Below are 19,070 nucleotides of genomic sequence, written 5' to 3'. Positions count from 1 at the left end.
ATGGGTTGCAAACTTCTTGATAATGTTGCGCACTGTGAACAAAGGCAAACATAGATCTCTGGAGATGTAACCTTGAGATTGTTAATATTTTTCCACAATTTTTGTTCTCAAGTCCTCACAAAGTTCCCTTTTCCTCTTTCTGTTGTCCATGCTTAGTGTGGTACACCCAGACACACAATGCAAAGACTAAGTAAACTTCTCTTCTTTTTATCTGCTTTCAGGTGTGATTTTTACACTGGCCACACCTGTTACTTGCCCCAGGTGAGTTTAAAGGAGCATTACATGCTTGAAACAATCTTATTTATCCACAATTTTGAAACAGTGTCTATAAATTTTGTCCAGCCAAATATTTATGTCAAATTAGCTTTTTTCCTCTCTTTTTTTTGTGTTTTATTCCAATACACACAAAGGGAATAAACATGTGTATAGCAAAACATGTGTTAATGCAATACTTTTCTGTAAGAAATACTTGATTTTCTGGAAAGATTTTAGGAGTGCCAACAATTTTGGCCATGACTGTATACAGTATAATTATTTAAAGTTTAAATTATTTAAATAATAAAAAAAAAATAATAAAAAAATAATATTATATATATTATCATTAAATAATTATACTATATATATAAGGTAATATAATAATGGGCACCTATGAGTTGTGTTCAAGTCAAACCGGGACTCGTGATAAAATTACTTGTGAATGAAGATATATAACCGGTTTTCATTTGCAAAATACTTCAAGCCCGTATGTTGTGAATAATAATCCACAATTCTTTAAATATAATTATTTACAATCAATGTAAATACTTAATTCTGTAATTAATATGGCATTACTATTTAATCTAGTTTTATTAGTTTCACTTTTTTTCTGTTCATCTATCAAAGCTGACAAAATTAGAAATCTAATGTAAACGATGTTGATGTTCATGATATTAAATTTATGTTGTATGTATGTAGCACTTTGGTCCTGGAGAAACATTGTTTCGTTTCACTGTGTACTGAACTGTATATGGTTGAAATGACAATAAAATCCTACTTGAATTGACTTGATGAGATTCTTAGCTGCAGTAAAACATTTGACCCATGCAAACGTTTTAATGAAACGGCTCGGAGACTCTGCAACCTCTCCTGTGAACAAATAAACAAATGACAAATAACTTATCGCCAATTTGAGGAAGAGACGCATCTGTCCATGGGAACTGTACACACAAGACATGCACATGACAGGAGTTATTGCCACATTACAGTCCTGACATCTCTCCAGGACATTTCTACCTGTTTGACCCATTAAAGGAGCTCCTAACAAAGTTTCTGTCTTCATATCCTATATAAATCCAAAATTATGCATTTACAACAAAAACACTAGATTAACGTCAGTACTGTCCACCCAAGCCAGTGTTGCTAAGTGATGGTCAGCAGTTATTCCTACAGAGGAAGTTTTGTTGCTGAGGAACACAAACATCTAACAATCTGCAGGCCCACACACAACTAATTTTACACAAAAAGCAATTTGGAAATTCCACACGCCCTTGGGCTGTGTAAGGAAAACAGAGTACCTGAAAGAAAACACGCAACATGCAAGGAGAACATGCAACCTTCAAGCACACAGACCGGAGGTGTAAAGTGACAGTCACACCATATTGCAGTACAATTTTTTTACATAGTCTTATAAAACATAGCTCATACATGCATACCTGAGAGTAATTTAATGAAATAGATTTTTTTAGTATTCATTTACAGTAAGTATCTGTGTACAATTCATTATCTTCTCTTAGTTTATCTTCTGACATAGCACATATTCTGAAATGTATGTGTAATAGTATATCAGTTTTAACATTAAATCATTTTGAAAGGTCAAATGCAATTTAACTAAGCCCTTTAAAAAATTGCATTAATTGTGACTAGATTGCCTCCTGGTGGACACTAAGCAAATAAACTATAATATAATCACTCACTCACTCATGGTCTGTATCCTGTAGCCTAATCTGCATCAATTTGGACTGTGGGAGGAACCCGGAGTACCCGGCGGGAAGCCACCAAGCACAGGGAGAACATGCAAACTCCATGCACACAGATCCAAGACAGGAATCGAACCTGGGCCCTGGTGGTGCAAAGCAACAGCGTTAACCTCCAAGCCACTGTGCCGCCAATAATATAATATAATATGGTTTAAACTGAAAAATGTACAGTATTGCTTTCTAGAGATACGGTTGCCCCCAAAATAAAAAAATTATACATAAATAAATAATCCTGGGTGTGTTAATATTCCTATTTTGGTGTTAATGCTACAAATAACCATATACAGTTGGTAAGCATATTATTAGGAATCGACAATATTAATACTAATGTCCATTATGGCATACATTCCAAAACACATTTGAGGTTCTTGTCTGACATGAATGAATCACACAATTTCTGTAGTTTTTCTTTTTTTTCTCATGCTGTGAATCTCCTGTTCTAGAAGAACACTGAACTCATTGTTATGTTCATGAAACCATTTTGTGATGACTTTTGCTTTTTGAAATGATGCATTATCAAACTGTAAATAACAATTAACAGATGGGTAATTGGTAGCCATTTAGGGATGCACATGGTCAGCAACAGGCCCAAAGTGTACCAAGAAATGATTCCTCCATTTAGACCACCCTCACCAGCCTGGAATGGTGCAGGTTGGCATCATGGATGTATTCTTCTGTTGCCAAATTAAAATCCTACCATCTTTGTGTTTCAGTAGAAATCAACTGATACTAAACAACCACTCATTAGATGTTTTTTGCACTTTAAATTGTGTTTAAATTCTAGACACTGTTCTGTGTAAAAATCCCAGGAGATCAGCAGTTATAGAAATACCCAGACTAGTCCATCTGGTACCACCAGTTGTGCCAGAGTCAAATTCACTGAAATCATATTTGCTTCCCATCCTGATGGCCGATGCAGTTGTTGCCCAAAACTGCTGGCCCATATCTGCATCATTTTATTCACTGCACTGCTGTCACATCATTGTCTAATTAAATCACTGCACAAATGCAATTATCCTAAACGTTTCTAATAAAATGTTCAGTGAGTGAATATAAACACCATATAAATTTACTACAGCATTGGATCTTTTCATGAAATGTATAGAAATGCACAATAAAAAAAAGAACACTTCATTAGCCTCTTATCTATTATAGTCTAATCCAAAATACGATTTTATTTTTATGCGTGCTGTTTCTATATATTCAGTTATCACATACTATAGCAAGTTTGTTGCTTAAAATATTGTCATAAGATTCCAGTAATAAGTGCTCTTTACAGAAAACACAAAAAGGTCTGAAACGTTTATTATTATTGCAACACATTGTGCATGGATATGTCCAAAATCTCACAATCTACAGCCTGAGGCATAGTGACAGTAATTACTTACTGAGATCTTTCTCTTCCTGATCACTTAGTCAGCTTCTGGGAAAACAGGATTTGATCATAGACTTGTAAGCCTTGAGCTGCCACAACATGCCCACTAGATGTCATTCACAATCTTTCGAAAGACCTTCATTAATAAAACACATTAATCATCCATTAATCACTGCCTCCATGTAGCAATACAGACTGTCTAGAATATAATCTGTAATATAAGTAAGAGTGATTTGAGACATTTCCTATATTATTTTGCGAAAAGTTTACGTTTTCAATCAAAGACCTGAATTTCTGGCTTAAATTCCACACTCTCTGCTTGTCTTAGTAGTTTCACTGAACAATTCAAAGAAGTTGATCTCCTTTACAGTTTTTACAGAAAAAATAATAATAAGACACAACGTTTTAGTGAAAAAATAATTAAGGAAAACAAACAGAAAGTGCGCACAGCCCTTAAGTAACACTTTAATAAAAGACCTTTCACTCCTTATACAGAACAATGTCAAAGAGCCTATTAACCTGATTTGAAAATTTTATTTTACTTTTCTTAAACAAAAATGCTCCATATCGTTCAACCTAGGGGAATTTTCTGTGCACGGTCACTTTCCAAGTCATTACACAGGCCACAAATGATACTGTGGGTCGAGGGTATGACTGGACCTTTCTATAAAGAAGATATTCATTAGATGACTTAAAGTAAGGACAGAATGAAAGGTGATGGAAGGTTTATTCTGAATAAAACCCCAGGCCCAGCTGAAAAGAAAAAAGCCCCACAGCATGATACATCCACCACCATGCTTTACCATTGATATAGTTTGCTTTAGGTGATTTGCCCATTTGTTTTTAAACATAGGGGGCAGGGGTTGATCAGGAGTTAACCAATACTCCTGCAGCTCCTTTAAAGTGAGGAGATTATTTATTGTACTTTTGTCTATTTTTCAGAGACACCCTGTTCTCGGGAATATCACTACATTCCTCAATTTGTTTTGTTGGTACATCTATTGCTAATTTGAAATGCATTTGTACCCCACTTTTGATCAATATCTTTCAACAATAAGATCCTATTCAAACTCATCTGGAAGCTTTTGGTGAACCATTGTTTTAGCAAAAATCAAGATGATGTCATACATTTCAAAGCTGACCTTTTGCTAACAGGTGTATGATAATTACGCATAAATGTTCAAACATATAATTCTAAGCACAGTCACATGCTTTGCTGAGTTTCAAGACTGTTCAAGTCAAACTGGGACTTTTGATTGTGCAGAATAACAGAACACAATATGAGAGTAAAAACTTCCTTTATTTCCCTCTATATAATCCCAGGCTACATTAATCCCAGTGATTTACTAGTGCTTGGACACCATCAAGGTAGAACGTTTTCTCAGTACTCCGGAGGCATGATCTGGCCTACCAGGAACTCCTGTACCCCCTAAAGCTCAGAGCATTTTAGCCATTATTTGTTTTACTGTTTTTATTTTTATTTTTATAAAATATACAGGATTCTGCAGTATAGACTGACATATCATTTGTTTAGAAAAAAATGTTCAATATACTGAAGTGCACAGTATTTTAGCCCATTTCAACCAATTTCCCCAAATACGACAACATATTAGAAAGTAGGTCACGAAGGCAAAGAAATAGCACAAATACACACAATCACATGTTTTATTTGTTGTTTTTGGTTGTTTCTATGACATAATAATAATAATAATAATAATAATAATAATAATAAAAATAAAACAAAAACAAAAAAATAATAATAATAACAATAAAAACAACAACAACAAAAATAATAATAATAATATGCTAATTTTGTAAGTAGTACATTTTTGCAACTTCATTCACATATTCTGGTAGTGGTAAAATTTACCCTTTATAAAATATACGATCTTCTTTAAAACGTTTGCACCATTCAATGTTTTACTGCGTCTAAGAGTCTCATCACCGTACTTTGCTTGAGGTCTTCAGTAAATGTCAATAAGTTTATATCTTCATGCACATGAAATTTCATCACAAGTCCTGGTTTGACTTGAACAGATATTTTCTGTTGCTTTTTAGTTTGCATTTGAATTTTATTGGTCGAGATGTCACATTAAATGAGACAAACAAAATGACATGATTTATCTGACTTCATTTTATTTATTCTAAGAGGAGTGTGTAGATTTCACCTGCACATGCCAAAGCATTAGAAACTTGTTTTTTATTTCAGATACGATCACAACCACTGAGGAAGTCCATTTCTGTAATACTCCGTCTTGTTGTTGAAAAGGTACCACATTTCCTGCGTTTCAACCTTGTAAATCTTGCCTCGCATGTGGGTCTGCTTCCTGTGTGAACCTGAGTCGCCACAATACGGCTGACCTCGCACACAACAACAGGAAGGTGTGTGAGCACTGTCTTTCTCTTTTGTCCCTTTCTACACCTGAAGTCTCATTTGGCAGCAGCTGAGATGATCAAGTGGTCTCTAAAATGATCTTAGTTCTTCTGCTTTTTCTCGAAAAGGGTAAGTCATGCCCTAAACACCTCACTTAGTGTTACATTTTAGGCAGGTTATAGTACTGTAATGACTCTTTGTATTCAGTTGCAGGTGCTACTCTCACAGGGCCTAATGAAGTGAAGCAATGTGCAGGCAGTTCCGTTCACATCATCTGTCACTATCATCCGTTCTACCGGGACCATGTGAAATACTGGTGCGAAGGCTACTATTTTAATCACTGCAAAGTTCTCTTAAGGACGGGTCAGTCTCTGCCTTTCTATGAACCTCTACGAATAAGTGATGATAAAAAAGGTGGGTTTTTCACCATTCACATGAAGAACGCTAAAGTAGCGGATAGTGGATGGTACTGGTGCGCGATTGAAAGAGTCAGCCGTCACGTACGCATATCCATGCAGTTAATCATATCTGCAGGTAAGCTGATTTTCCTCTGACTAAGTGTAAAATAAGGGGGGGGGGGGACATCATCAACATCTGGTTTAATCTCAAGTCTTCTCTCACAAATAATGCAATGGTCAGAGAAGTGTGTTTTAAATTGTGGTTCTTGTTTCCTCGAAACAGTGGTTTTAATAACAATGTCAGTTTCAACAAGTTAACTCTAAAGTCTTAAGCCATTAATGTTTTGTTATACCTTGATTGGTATTATTACCTTAATGCATAAAATGAAGTAATGACTCTAGCCTACTGAATTAATAATTAGATTTATAATTATGAGAGTGGAAAAAGTATGTTAAAACCTCATAAATATTTGATATAATTTAATATTTAAAAACTTTAAAAATTGTCACCAAATAAAACAAAATAATAATAAAATTTAAATAATTCACAGTTATTTCAGCTTAAATTGATTTTGAAATTATATTAATTTTAAATTATATTCTTTAACTAAAAAAAATATATATTTTATTAAAAGTTCATTTTAAAATTCACTATAAAATTACACAGTCCTAACTGCACTCAGAATGATTTCGACCTTGTGTAGCTTTTACATATTGATATTATGTCTAAGTTACAATAAATTATGATTATAAATCAATCAATCGAGACAATCGTTTTGTTCTACTTGCGTATCTCACTCGAGTGGACATTCTGCCCTCTTGACACATGAATCAGCTCTTTAGTGTATAATTATAAAACATCAAAATTCTATGACTACCTATTTATTAAATGTCTTGACACCATAATAACAGAGTTGTCATGGTTGTCACATCCTGAGCATAGTTATGTTAATTTGACATACTGAATATAAAATTATTTTTATTTTATATGAAATATTAAATTTTACTAAATAAAAACTCAAGTGTCAACTTGATATTAGAATCAATAAACTACAATATTTACATTTAGGCATTTGGCAGATGTCCTTTTTTGATTCGAGCTACTTTTTTTTTTAATCTCATTATACATCTGAGCAGTTGAGGGTTAAGAGACTTGCTCAAGGGCCCAAGAGGGACAACTTGGTGGTTGTGGGATTTGAACCTTTTTTAAAAATTTATTAAGCAGGACAATGCATATTAAAAACAGAACATCTGTAACATGCCAGAATTAGCCAAAGGCTAGTTTTCATCTGTTGTCCTGTACGTCTGTTGTACAATGGCACCCTAAAAAAGCATAAAATATTATAAATAGTTAAAAAAACAACAAAACAAAACAACAACAACAGTAAAAATCAGCATGTTAGCGCAATGTTAATCGATTGCAATAGTAACAGCAATGGCGTAAAAAGACAGTGTGATTCAGATTAAAGAAGTTGTGAATAAGCACCAGGAACAGCAACGAAAGGTTTAGCAAAAAAATAAAATAAAATAAAAAATAAAAGCAAAAGCAGCAAAACATAAATACAAGAGTGTAAATAGCAAGCATTAACAAAGCAGGATAGACATTTGCAAGTGCATATTAAAATGACAAGCATTGTTAATATCAAGATCATAAAAAACATTACAAAGGCCAGTAAGGAATCACGCACTCACAAGTAAAAACACAAGATGACAGCAGCAGTGTTTTAGTGTTGACAGGTCTGATTACTAATCAGCCAACGTTTTAAGTGAGAGCGAAATAAATTGTGTTAATGTCTCTGATTATTGATGGAATGGTGTTCCATTCCTGAGAAGCTTTAACAGAGAAAACTGACTGACTAAAAGCACTTTTTCTAAGTGGGATAATACAGTCACCTCTAGACACTCCTAGAGTGATCCTGTATTTGGATGTTCTGAGACTGATAAATTCACTATGAGGATATGGGGCCATCCCATGTAGGATTTTCTATGTTTAAGTTGTCCCAACTTAGGAGACTGTGTTTTAATAGAATGGAGCAGTAATGATAGTGTTTTGGTTTCTTGTCAAGTACTTTGATTGTCTGCTTGTATAAGGACTTTAAAGGTGTCTAGATGGTAGAATTAGTCTGGAACCAGCTTATTAAACAATAAGTAAAATGAGAGAAAATCATTGAATGCATGAATGTTTTGGTGGCCTGGACAGACAAAGAAATTTTCCAATAAATCGGAAGTTAGCTAGGCTAAATTTAACTTTTTTACAGGTTTGCTTTACATGTGACCTAAAATTGAGTTCAGAGTCCAGATGGATGCCCAATATTTAAATTCTTGGACAATTTGTATTTTTTTTCTTGACACTATAATGTCTGCGTCTTTGGTTACTTTATGTGATTTAGTGAAAAACATACCTACAGTTTTGGAAACATTAAGTTGTAGACATTTGTACATACAAAACTGTTTCATCAGCATACATTTGAATATTAACATCTGGACATACTGTATCAATAGCAGCTCATTAGCATACATGCAAAAAAGGACCGGGGCCAATATAGAGCCCTAGTCGGGCCAGTCGACACATCAAGTGGTTAGACTGACTATTCGCAATGCGAACCATTTGTGAACGCTGGGAGAGATATGAGTGAATCCATTTTATAACACTGTCAGAAAAATTTTAAGTGGATAATTTGGTCAGTAGGATCTGGTGGTTTACTGTATCAAATGACTTTTTAAGATCAAGAAAGACTGCACCTACAGTGTTATTACTATCAAGTAGTAACTGGATTTTCTCAATGAGATTGATGACAATTAGTTGGGACCATCAAAACTGTAATCCAATGCTATATATAGTAAAGCAAGCCTTAATTTACTTGTTTATGTACATTTACAGTCAAGCCAATTATTCATACCCCTGGCAAATTCTGACTTAAAGTTACTTTCATTTAACGAGAGTACCGAGTATCATGTAACACGCATGCGCTTCTTGTTTTGGCGCTGAGTGTCACGTGATCACAACCGAGCCAATGGTTTGTCTCTCTTGCCCTGCAGAATTGTGGGTAATCGTCTCCCCTGCAGGGTCTTAGTGCTCGTCTCTCACGGGTATAATCAACATCCATGCACGTTTGTCCTGTTTACTATAACACTGTGACCACATGATGTAAAAACATCTTTTATTTTGTGTTTGTATGTGTGTGTACAGCATGCGTGTACGGTTTATTATAACGTGTGTGCGCGCACGAGTAAAGCAAAGGAAAGTCTTATTAAAGGTCAAAGATCCCCTTTCTCTCTCTCTGTAACAGGTGCTGTGTGTGGGCTTTAGAAAAGGTATCATGGCAGAGGTGAAGTACTTAGCAAAATCTTTTAATAATGAAAACAGAACAGGACCACTTCTAAATAGGAGCAAACATAAGAACTAAACAAAACAGGGCTGAACCATACAAAAGGCTACCCCTAACATGAGCTGCACTAAACAAGGAGTTACACTAATCAGGCTAAACATAAGATAAACATGACAGACTAGGGGCTAAACATAACAGACTAGGAACTAAACATAACAGTACATAAACAGAACAAAACCAAGAATAGGACAAACCAGGAGCTAGGGGAAATTGTATGACACCAAGAACGAGGAAACATTCACACCCACTTAACTAAACAGATGCCAGACAAAGAAACTGAACTGAGACAGACTATTTATAACAAACTTAATTAGCTGCCTCGGTTCAAGTGTGCTCCCATCACCTGACCGAGGTGCACTCTGGGAAATAAAGTCACAACTAAAGAAAAACACAAAATGGAGTCCGGCAGCATGGCGCCCTCTGGTGTTTAACCGTGACAGTATCAGCCTGCTGATTCATCATAATTTGAGTTTCCGTTATTTTTTTTTATGGGGAAATTCGCTTTGATTTACGAGTGTTTTGCAATACTTTTTTACAGCTTCCAGACCGAATTATGTTCGTAATCCAAGGGTCAACTGTGCTGGTTCGATATTGTGAACATTCTACTTTTCATATGGATCAAAAGTTTTGTTTGTTTTTTTTAGTTTTTTTGCTAATCACTAGCTATTATTGCATATTTTGGACATCTTTAGCAATATTTTACAATGTAGAAAGAAATAAAAATCAGCAAAGACTTTTGGAATGGGATTAGAAGGTGTGTTTTGGTAAACTTTTGCTAATGTTACTGTACACTGAAACCAGTTAAAACAGGCTACAACCATCCTAGCCGCTTCCTGGAATACAGTAAGCTAGCAATTATCTGAAATTCCACAGCAGCTGCTCAACTACAGCCTAGAAACCAACAGGAACAACTAATATGGAAATCCATATGAACCACTTGAAGTGAAATAGCGATCATATAACAGTCTAGCAATCACCTGGCAAAATACTGTAGCCACAGATTTACACCTCCTTTTCAACCGCATGAAGTATCAACAACTTAGCAATTCATTAATGATTTCACCTTGTAACATTTTATCATTAAAACATGATTAAACTAACATGTAAAAACAAACACTGTAGAGCTTTTTTCATTATTATTGTTTTGCACAATCTGTGAACCCAGATATGAAGTTTGTTTGAGGTTGAGGTTCGAGGTTCATTAAAATGCCTTTCCTCGTGTGGTGTTGGCTTGAGAGGTTACAGTTTCCATTCGTAAGCGAATCTATATTTATATATTTTTTTCCACAGAAGAAGCTGAGCATTGCTCTGTGACTGAGTCACCACAAAATGTCAGAGAGACGACAACTCAGACGCTGACAACGTGTGTCTCAACAACTTTCAGGACGACCACAATAACAACATCGACAATGCACACGACACTCAAAACCACTGAACTGACAGAAATTAAGCATGAAACCGTGCCACAGTATGTCAAATATGATGCTGTAATCCAGAATTAACATTTAAAGCCTGAGTACATTTCAATTTGCATCACTCTCCTTTTAATGTGCATCACTTTATTTATTTATTAATTTACTTTTTAGAGAGATTTTCATCACTGAGTGGTTCCCCTCCGAAATATGGAGCATCATACGGTGGATCCTCTTCCTAGGAATGTGTCTCTACCTCACCTGTTTCATAGCATGCTTTGAAATCTGTTAAAAAGACACTATTGAAGCACATGCTGTAGTTTTTGGTTTGTTTCATGACAGGTTTAGATACCTCCTTGTTTTATTTTATTTAACTTTTCATTTTTTAAACAAAAGTTGAATTTTAAATGAGTTGCCACATGTGATGTATAAATGTCCAATTTGATTTTTTCTTCAATTTCAAGTGAAAGATTTCAAGTAGAAGAAATATTTTTAGATACAACACAGTTGCACTGCTATAAGCAACACATACACTTCAGGTTCATACCATGATGTAAATTTGGTCAGTCTGACAGTAAAATGAGAAAATCCATTTTGAGATGTTCAGTAAATTTTGGAACGTTATTGTCCACATGTACACAATGTACAATTTTTTTTTATTCACTATATATTCTTCTTTTCATTAAACACTGGTTTGGTTCCATGTAGGAGCAATAATGCACTTCAATTATTTCAAAAGCAATATTTACAAAAGACAGATAAGCAGGAGATGCACCATCACTTTGTAGTTTGCAGGTTCTCTCCATGCTTGGTGGCTTTTCTCTGGATACTCTGGTTTCCTTCCACAGTCCAAAAACATGCAGGTTAGGCCAATTGGTGTTCCCAAATTGCCCGTAGTATGTGAATACACCCTTTACACAGGATAAAGTGGTATGGATGATGAGTGGATGAGTGAGAGAGTGATGACAGTGCATAACCATACTATGATAAAGCACTGTGATGGAAAAAAGTGAAGCTGAAACTGATAGTAGGAAGAGGCTGATCGTTCATTGTATACTTTGATAAACAATCTTTGTAATAAAAAGCTTGTGTACAACACAACACATTACTTTTTATCCTCGTTTCAAGTGGCTGTCATGACTCACTACAAAAACACAATAATAGAATGAATTTGCTTTACTTTTGGTTAAAACTTACCCAACACTATTACTGAAACGAAACTGGATATTTAGACGCAGGCTGATTTATCCATTGGGACCAAAGTATAGTAGGTGGAGTTATAGCATTTTGCAAAACAATCCACATTTACACTTATATTACCAGGCCAATTTAAAAAAAAAGAGATATTGTATTTTGCTGTCAAACTGTTCCTTTATTCCCAACAGAAGCATTGCATACAATGCAAATTAGCATTAACATGCAATGCATAGAAATGACAGTAATGTACAGAAAGGTTTTGAATTCTATACAGATTTTATTAGAAGTGAATCGTTGTAAAAGATTTTTCTTGTTCACCCCTTAAAGAAATAAACTTTCATTATTTACAATGTCCAGTTTTTTTTTTTTTTATAAAACATTTTTTTGTATAGTTTTGAATAAAAACACAACTTATATTGTCTTGTAAGGAAAGTATTATTTTTGTGAAGTCATATTGAAGAATTGTTCATATTTCTTTTAGGAGGGAAAGAAATTGTTTGAAAATGATGCAAAAACAAACAAACAAACAAACAAAAAAGTTCATTTTATCATCTGCAAACTGGATGTTGATCTAAATGCACAATAAATGTTCATCAGCAAGGATGAATATATAATTAGTTTTAGGCCAGTGTTTAATTAGCATGCTGCGTCTGTCTAATTAGTTTATATTAATTAGTGTAGCAACAGGTTCAACAAGAATACAAAAGGACAAAATGTTAAATAGTTATGACCCCTGCGTGTACATCACAAAATTATACAGCTGGCGTTACACTTAATTTCATTACACTCATTCGAAGGCCACAATTTAATACAACACACAACACCACTTCTCATCAGGAAGGACATGTTCTGTGTGTTCTGTTGTCTGGCTGACATTTCAATTAATATACTTGAAAACCATGAAGTCTGGCATAAAGCTTCCATTCAGCTCTATCCTTAAAGAGCCCAGTCGACAGCTTCGTGTATAATTAAGCAGCCGCACGGAAAACAAGGAGACACACAGTGTCATTAATGCAAAGCACCATTGTTACGCAGCAAGAGCCTTTTTTACTGTCTACAGTCATTTCCACAATAGCAGACTTCACACTGTGTTCCCACTGTCACAACAGCATGTAGCAATAAACACCATGCCCTCTAGAGGGCTCCATGAGCTCAATGTCTTGCTTAGTGGCACTTCTTCCTAATCAATCACTTCTTGATCTCCTGACTCCCACTGTGAGCTGCAGGGTTCTCAAACAAGCCCAAATAAATTGCTAGTTCTAAAACTCAATCTTTTATTTTATACAGTTTGTTTATTAAAATTCTTAAAATGATCTTATATTGTTATATGCATGTCATGCATGTACTTTAATAAACTGTACTTATAAAACAGAGGTAATGCTCATAATAAAACATGCGAATGAAAATACAGATTCTGACTAAAACAAACCATTTGATTTAATTATTTCTATTATTTCTTTTAATTCTATCAGTAGTGTGAACATAAGATATGATCACTTTAGATTTTCTAGTAGCATATCTTTCATCAAACTTTTAATATAAACTTTTATATTGACTATTTTTTTTTTTAAATAAAGTGTTGGTATTTACAGTATATGTGTTTTGTTGCTTATAAATTTTTTATATTAAAATGTCCATAAAACCAGTCCCACTCTTCTTCAGGAAAAGCTGATTCAAAGCATTTGTACAAAATCCATTACAATATTTTTGTAACTGTAATGCATTTACATTTTACAACATTTGGTCTTATCCAGAGAGATTTACATAAAAAAAAAAAAAAAAAAAAAAAAATTATATTATATATATATATATATATATAATACACCTGAGTAGTTGAGGGTCTTGCACAAGGGCCCACCAGCATCAACCTGGTGGTGCTGGGGTTTGAACCTGGGACCTTCCAATCATTGGTCCAACTCCTTAACCAACTCCTTAAAACCAGAGGCAAAAATGAAAACTACTTTAACATTTTCTACACCTTTAGCTGTAAGTGAAAAGAAAAAAAAAAAAAAAAAAAAAAAGGTTCACCAAGGGCAGAAAAAAGTGACTAAATAAAGCATTGTTTCACACGCTGGTAAGAATAACCACAAAGGCAGCTATACTCTATTTACACTTGCACCGCTGCCCACAATAAATAAATAAATAAAATAATAGGGTAAGTGGGTATTCTGGGTGTTTTCAGTGGCACATATATACAGAGGCCATAGCGATCGTGAAACTTGTACATGAATCCAAATCAAAAGGTGTTTCACTATTTAACAGACAAAGTTAATGTGAATGAATGCAAATAGGATGGGAGGTGTGAGTTTACACCGAGTATATCTCCGTGTTGCATGTTTGGCTACGAACACACAGGTGCTGTACACATAGTCACCACTCCGGGTACAAACAACAAGCATTGGACACCTGGGTGCAAATAGCATCCGCCTTAAAAATAGGACAATATTGAGTGATAAGCTGTGATAGTTTTGTCTGTTTGTGTAATATAACTATGTATACAAATGTATGTATAATATGGTGACTGACCCTAGACCGGATTCGGACCCGGCCTTGGTAAATAGCAAAACTGAGCAAACTGAGTAAACCACAATGAGTACTTCCTAGAAAGAAGCAGTAAAGTGCAAAGCAGATATGTATGATGAACAGAAACCTAAAAAGGACAGAGCAAAGGCTAAAAGCTCAGCTCTAGTTGTTATATCCGGTACAGGCTTTGTCTCACTCTCACAGGCCGAACTCAAAATTAAACAGTTGGCCGATCAGCACTAAAGCTGAATTAGCAAGAATTGGCTCTCTGCCTCCCTCTAGTGGAGAGCTATGATGTCTTTTCTTTCTCTCTTTCACTCTCTCTCTCTCTTTCACACACACACACACACACACACACACACACGCTGGATTGGTTACTGGTTTACTCTTCAGAATAGTTCCGGTTCATTATTTGTCATAGTACATAAGACATGGAAGACACACAAATGTAGGACAATACAGTTCATTAAGCAACAAATATCCTAAAAGACAATGCTTCCTGCAGTATGCAAGTGTGTCTAATGTATGATGAACACATACACACATTAATGTCTCAGTCGGTGTGTATGTGATATTTGTGCTGATGGAATCAGTGATATATTAGAAGAGTCAAGGTTATTGTAGACAGAGTTGGGTGTGTGATTGTGTGTCCATGAATAGAGATTAAAGAAATGAGAGCTTATGGAAGGAAGCTTCCCTTGAGATGCTCTGTATCAGTTCTAATGCTGTGGTAGCATTCGCCCGAGAACTGTGAGGACAGGCTATGGTTTGTGTGAATAGAGTACTTGATTGTCCTCCTATCTGTCTAACTGCATGGAAAATGTCCTGCAGGGCTGGTAGATGTTCACCAGTGCATGTCCGATTGTATCTGAGAACTTGGGGTGAAGTGGCAACCTGAGTGTTGCGGCTCAAACCGGGGACCTACTGATCAGCAGTCCAACACTACCGATTTACCCCTGCCCCTGATGAGATGCGAGGTCCTCAGTCTGCTGATGGTGTGATGCTGTGGCGCATTCTTCATAACCATCTCAGTGTGCACTGACCAAGGCCACCCTGGGTGATGTTTGCAGTGTTCCTGGGTTCTCTCCACAAGCGCCCTTTGAGTGGGTGCACCCACTTCTTCATGTTGTCAACATTCAGGAAAAGTTTTGCTGAACTGACAAAACTGGAATCAGGTGCAGCCACACACAGTTTTACAGATGGCAAACTTTGTGTTAAGAGTGACTGACTCTGGAAAGTGACAGCTGACTCACCACCTGTCTGCCCATCAAGAAATTCAAAATTCATCTGTATGATGGATGGAAGATGTCGAGTCCACAGTCAGAGAGTGTAACGATTGTCCTGGATGGATCTGTGGTGTTAAATGCTGGGCTGAAATCGTCAGTGGATGTGGTTTTAAATTGCAATTTAGTTCTTTGCTACGGAGGAGCAGATAAAGTTCTTGGCTAGCCTTTGAAAGCTATTTGTAGCTAGACACTCAGGCATGGTGGAGCTGATGGTTTTGCTTTGGGGCCATCATTCCTACATGCTTTAAGGATTTCTTGAGGCATGTAGGAATGATGGCTTGATGAAGATGGTGGGCAATACTGCGGCTAACTGGTTGGTACTTAAAGATATATACTTGTAGACATATAATTAACCCTTCTGGAAGCTCCCCTGGTATCGCATTTTCGCACTGTTTGAAACCTGTGCAAGTAAGAGACCCTCCAGATAACCTCCAACAGGGGCAGAGTCTGGGCCTTATAGGCTGTGATAGTTCTAAGCTCTCTCAACATGCTTGTTGGAATTGAAACTTTATTGAAAAATTCTCTCTCCAGCCCAGCTTTTCTGTTTTCATTTCTCTCCTAAGTACACAAAATGCCTCCTTGGACTTTTTCATGTTCCTATAAACGAGCACAGAGTTGCAGCCAGCTACGTTCGACTTTTCATAAAAGATGGTTTATTTAACTTTGTTTTTATCAAATTGGATTTTGCCTTGGAATTGTAATAAAAGTCACTGCTTATGAATAAACACAAAAATGGTAATCTGTTTTATTACAAAAAAAAAAAATTTCCTAAAAAAAAAGTGTCTAGAAAATATGTGTAAGGCTCTTACAGTTTTGAATATTCTTAGTGGGATAACCATATATTACCCAGGCATCATCATTTTCCTTATAATATTCAGTATACAGTGACTTGCACTACTACTGTTTATTCCTCAGGAAGCAGGGACGGTGGCGGTGGGTGGGTTTGGGGTTGGGGGGGGGGGGGTCTATATAGTTTGCAGGAGAATTTCATTCTTGTTTTTGTGAACCTGCTAAATACAGAAAGTACTACAGCAAATGATAAAAAAATTAAATAATACATTAGCAAACTACCTACAAGATGCTACCATAGACTGCATAAGAACTGGACAAGCCTTCAGTAATATCACACAGGTTCTCCAAAGAGCAGTCTTGAAGCTGCTGTTAGTTGAAACACACCTACTTACTGCAGTTTTCACAAGCTTATTATCTTAGATTTAGCTTAGCTATAATGCTAACATTAATTAATACGCGAACATTACTTTGCTTTTGATTGAACTCAATCATTCATACCCTACATGTAATCCAATGTCAGCTCCTACATGTCATGTGATAGGTTAAACTACAATGATTCCAGTTAGCCACACCTCCAATTATGCATAAATTTATGCCGCAATGTAATTTGATGAGAAATTTACCCCCTGTATAAATGTCATAAATAAGACTGGCTGCAAACATGTTAATTTCTGTTGTAAAGGTTTCCACTATGGGGATTTTGGCTCATTTTTAGAGACAGCTCCTAGTGTCCATTTGAGGAACTGCACATTTTGGTGGCTTCACTTCTCAGAACCGGAGGTCGCCTATTGGATGCAACCTATAGACATGGGGGAAAAAAAAAAAAAAAACTTGTGTGAAAAAAAAAAGGGGGAACACTTAGTCCCAGCTTGACTTGAACGCTTCTCATGTGTGTATGCATAGTTCAAGTCAAACCAGGACTAAGTGTTGCCTTTATTTTCTGAGCAGTATATTTATTATTATTATTATTTTTTTTAAAGAAATAACAAAAAACACATAAAACAAGCAAAAAAAATTGACAGTTAATAGAATCCCTGACTGTCTTATCAGAAGTCCAGTGCCAGTGTGCAGATATCTGGTGTCTTCCTATTTTTTCTTCTTTTTGAAGAAACAGTTTCGTTCTCAAAACAGTGTAAAAGTAAGCCATTCATAAAGAAGTACTCTACACTAATGTTGTGTCAGAACGCTTAAAATGTAATGCGGTGCAGAAACATGCTCTCATTTTGAAGAGATCAATTAATGAGCGCATTTATAATTAAAGAGTATCGATCCCTTGTGGGGGAAAAAAAGAGCTGGCAGGCTTGCAGTGTAGTCGCTAAGCTTGTCATCCACTTTACTAAACACAGCAAGGGAAACCCGAGGAACGTCATACTTCCCTTAAAGGGATTCAAACTTGATTCTGTAGTGAGGTGCCTAAAAAAAACATGTACTGTAAGTATGTGTAAAATAGGGTCTTTCAATTAAAAGGTGTCATTTCTTCAGTCTCCATAAGCAATTCACCATGGTCATGGTTGATCTAGGGCCTACTCTGTAAAACCTTTTAGTGTAAATTTAATGTCAGGGGGCTTATTATTGAACAGTGTATTAGTGGGAATAAATTTACATTGATTTTGAAGTAAACAAATATCTAATCATGCCTACATTTAATTTATTACAATATATCTGAGCAGTGAGACAGACGGGTTGAACTGGGGTTGGAGCCCATAAGCTCCAAATGGATAGGCTGACGTCTTAACACCACTGAGAAAATGTAAGACATACAAGACCACTGATAATCTCCCTGGATCTGGGGCTCCAGGCCCGTCTGAAGTTTGCTAAAGAGCATTTGGATGATCCAGAAGAGGATTGGGAGAATGTCATATGGTCAGATGAAACCAAAATAGAACTTTGTGGTAAAAACTCAACTTTGTCGTGTTTGGAGGAGAAAGAATGCCGAGTTGCATCCAAAGAACACCATACCTACTGTGAAGCATGGGGGTGGAAACATCATGCTTTGGGGCTGTTTTTCTGCAAGGGCAGTGAAGATAAAACGAGGCTGGGTCTTTCAGCATGACAATGTTCCCAAACACACTGCCCGTACCCACACACACACACACACACACACATACATATATATATATATATATATATATATATATATATATATATATATATATATTTGTAAGGTTTGAGGATCTTACGTCTTGTTTACGCTAAGTTTTACTTTTCCATCTTCAGCCAAATACACTCCCTGTTTAAAGTAGATTATTACATCCGACACGTGACTGCCCATAACATTACTTTTACTTAACATTTTTATTGGAGTGGCT

General features: G+C 35.8%; 1 protein-coding gene across 2 annotated transcripts; it reads left to right on the top strand.

The window, feature by feature from the left end:
- The first annotated feature begins 5,734 nt into the window (after window positions 1-5,734).
- On the top strand, window positions 5,735-11,668 carry LOC128523949 (CMRF35-like molecule 3). Of its 2 annotated transcripts, none has more exons than XM_053496180.1 (4): window positions 5,735-5,893; window positions 5,978-6,298; window positions 10,842-11,019; window positions 11,138-11,668. In XM_053496180.1, exons 1-4 carry the CDS (start codon window positions 5,860-5,862, stop codon window positions 11,253-11,255), a joined length of 651 nt encoding a protein of 216 aa, XP_053352155.1. In that variant the 5' UTR covers window positions 5,735-5,859; the 3' UTR covers window positions 11,256-11,668. The 2 variants fall into 2 exon arrangements, with proteins under 2 accessions (XP_053352155.1, XP_053352154.1); XM_053496179.1 differs by having other exon boundaries at window positions 5,972-6,298.
- Window positions 11,669-19,070: the final 7,402 nt, after the last annotated feature.

The sequence above is a fragment of the Clarias gariepinus genome, chromosome 5 (genome assembly GCF_024256425.1).
Source record: "Clarias gariepinus isolate MV-2021 ecotype Netherlands chromosome 5, CGAR_prim_01v2, whole genome shotgun sequence".
NCBI lineage: Eukaryota > Metazoa > Chordata > Actinopteri > Siluriformes > Clariidae > Clarias > Clarias gariepinus.
This window is presented reverse-complemented; position numbering and strand designations above follow the sequence as displayed.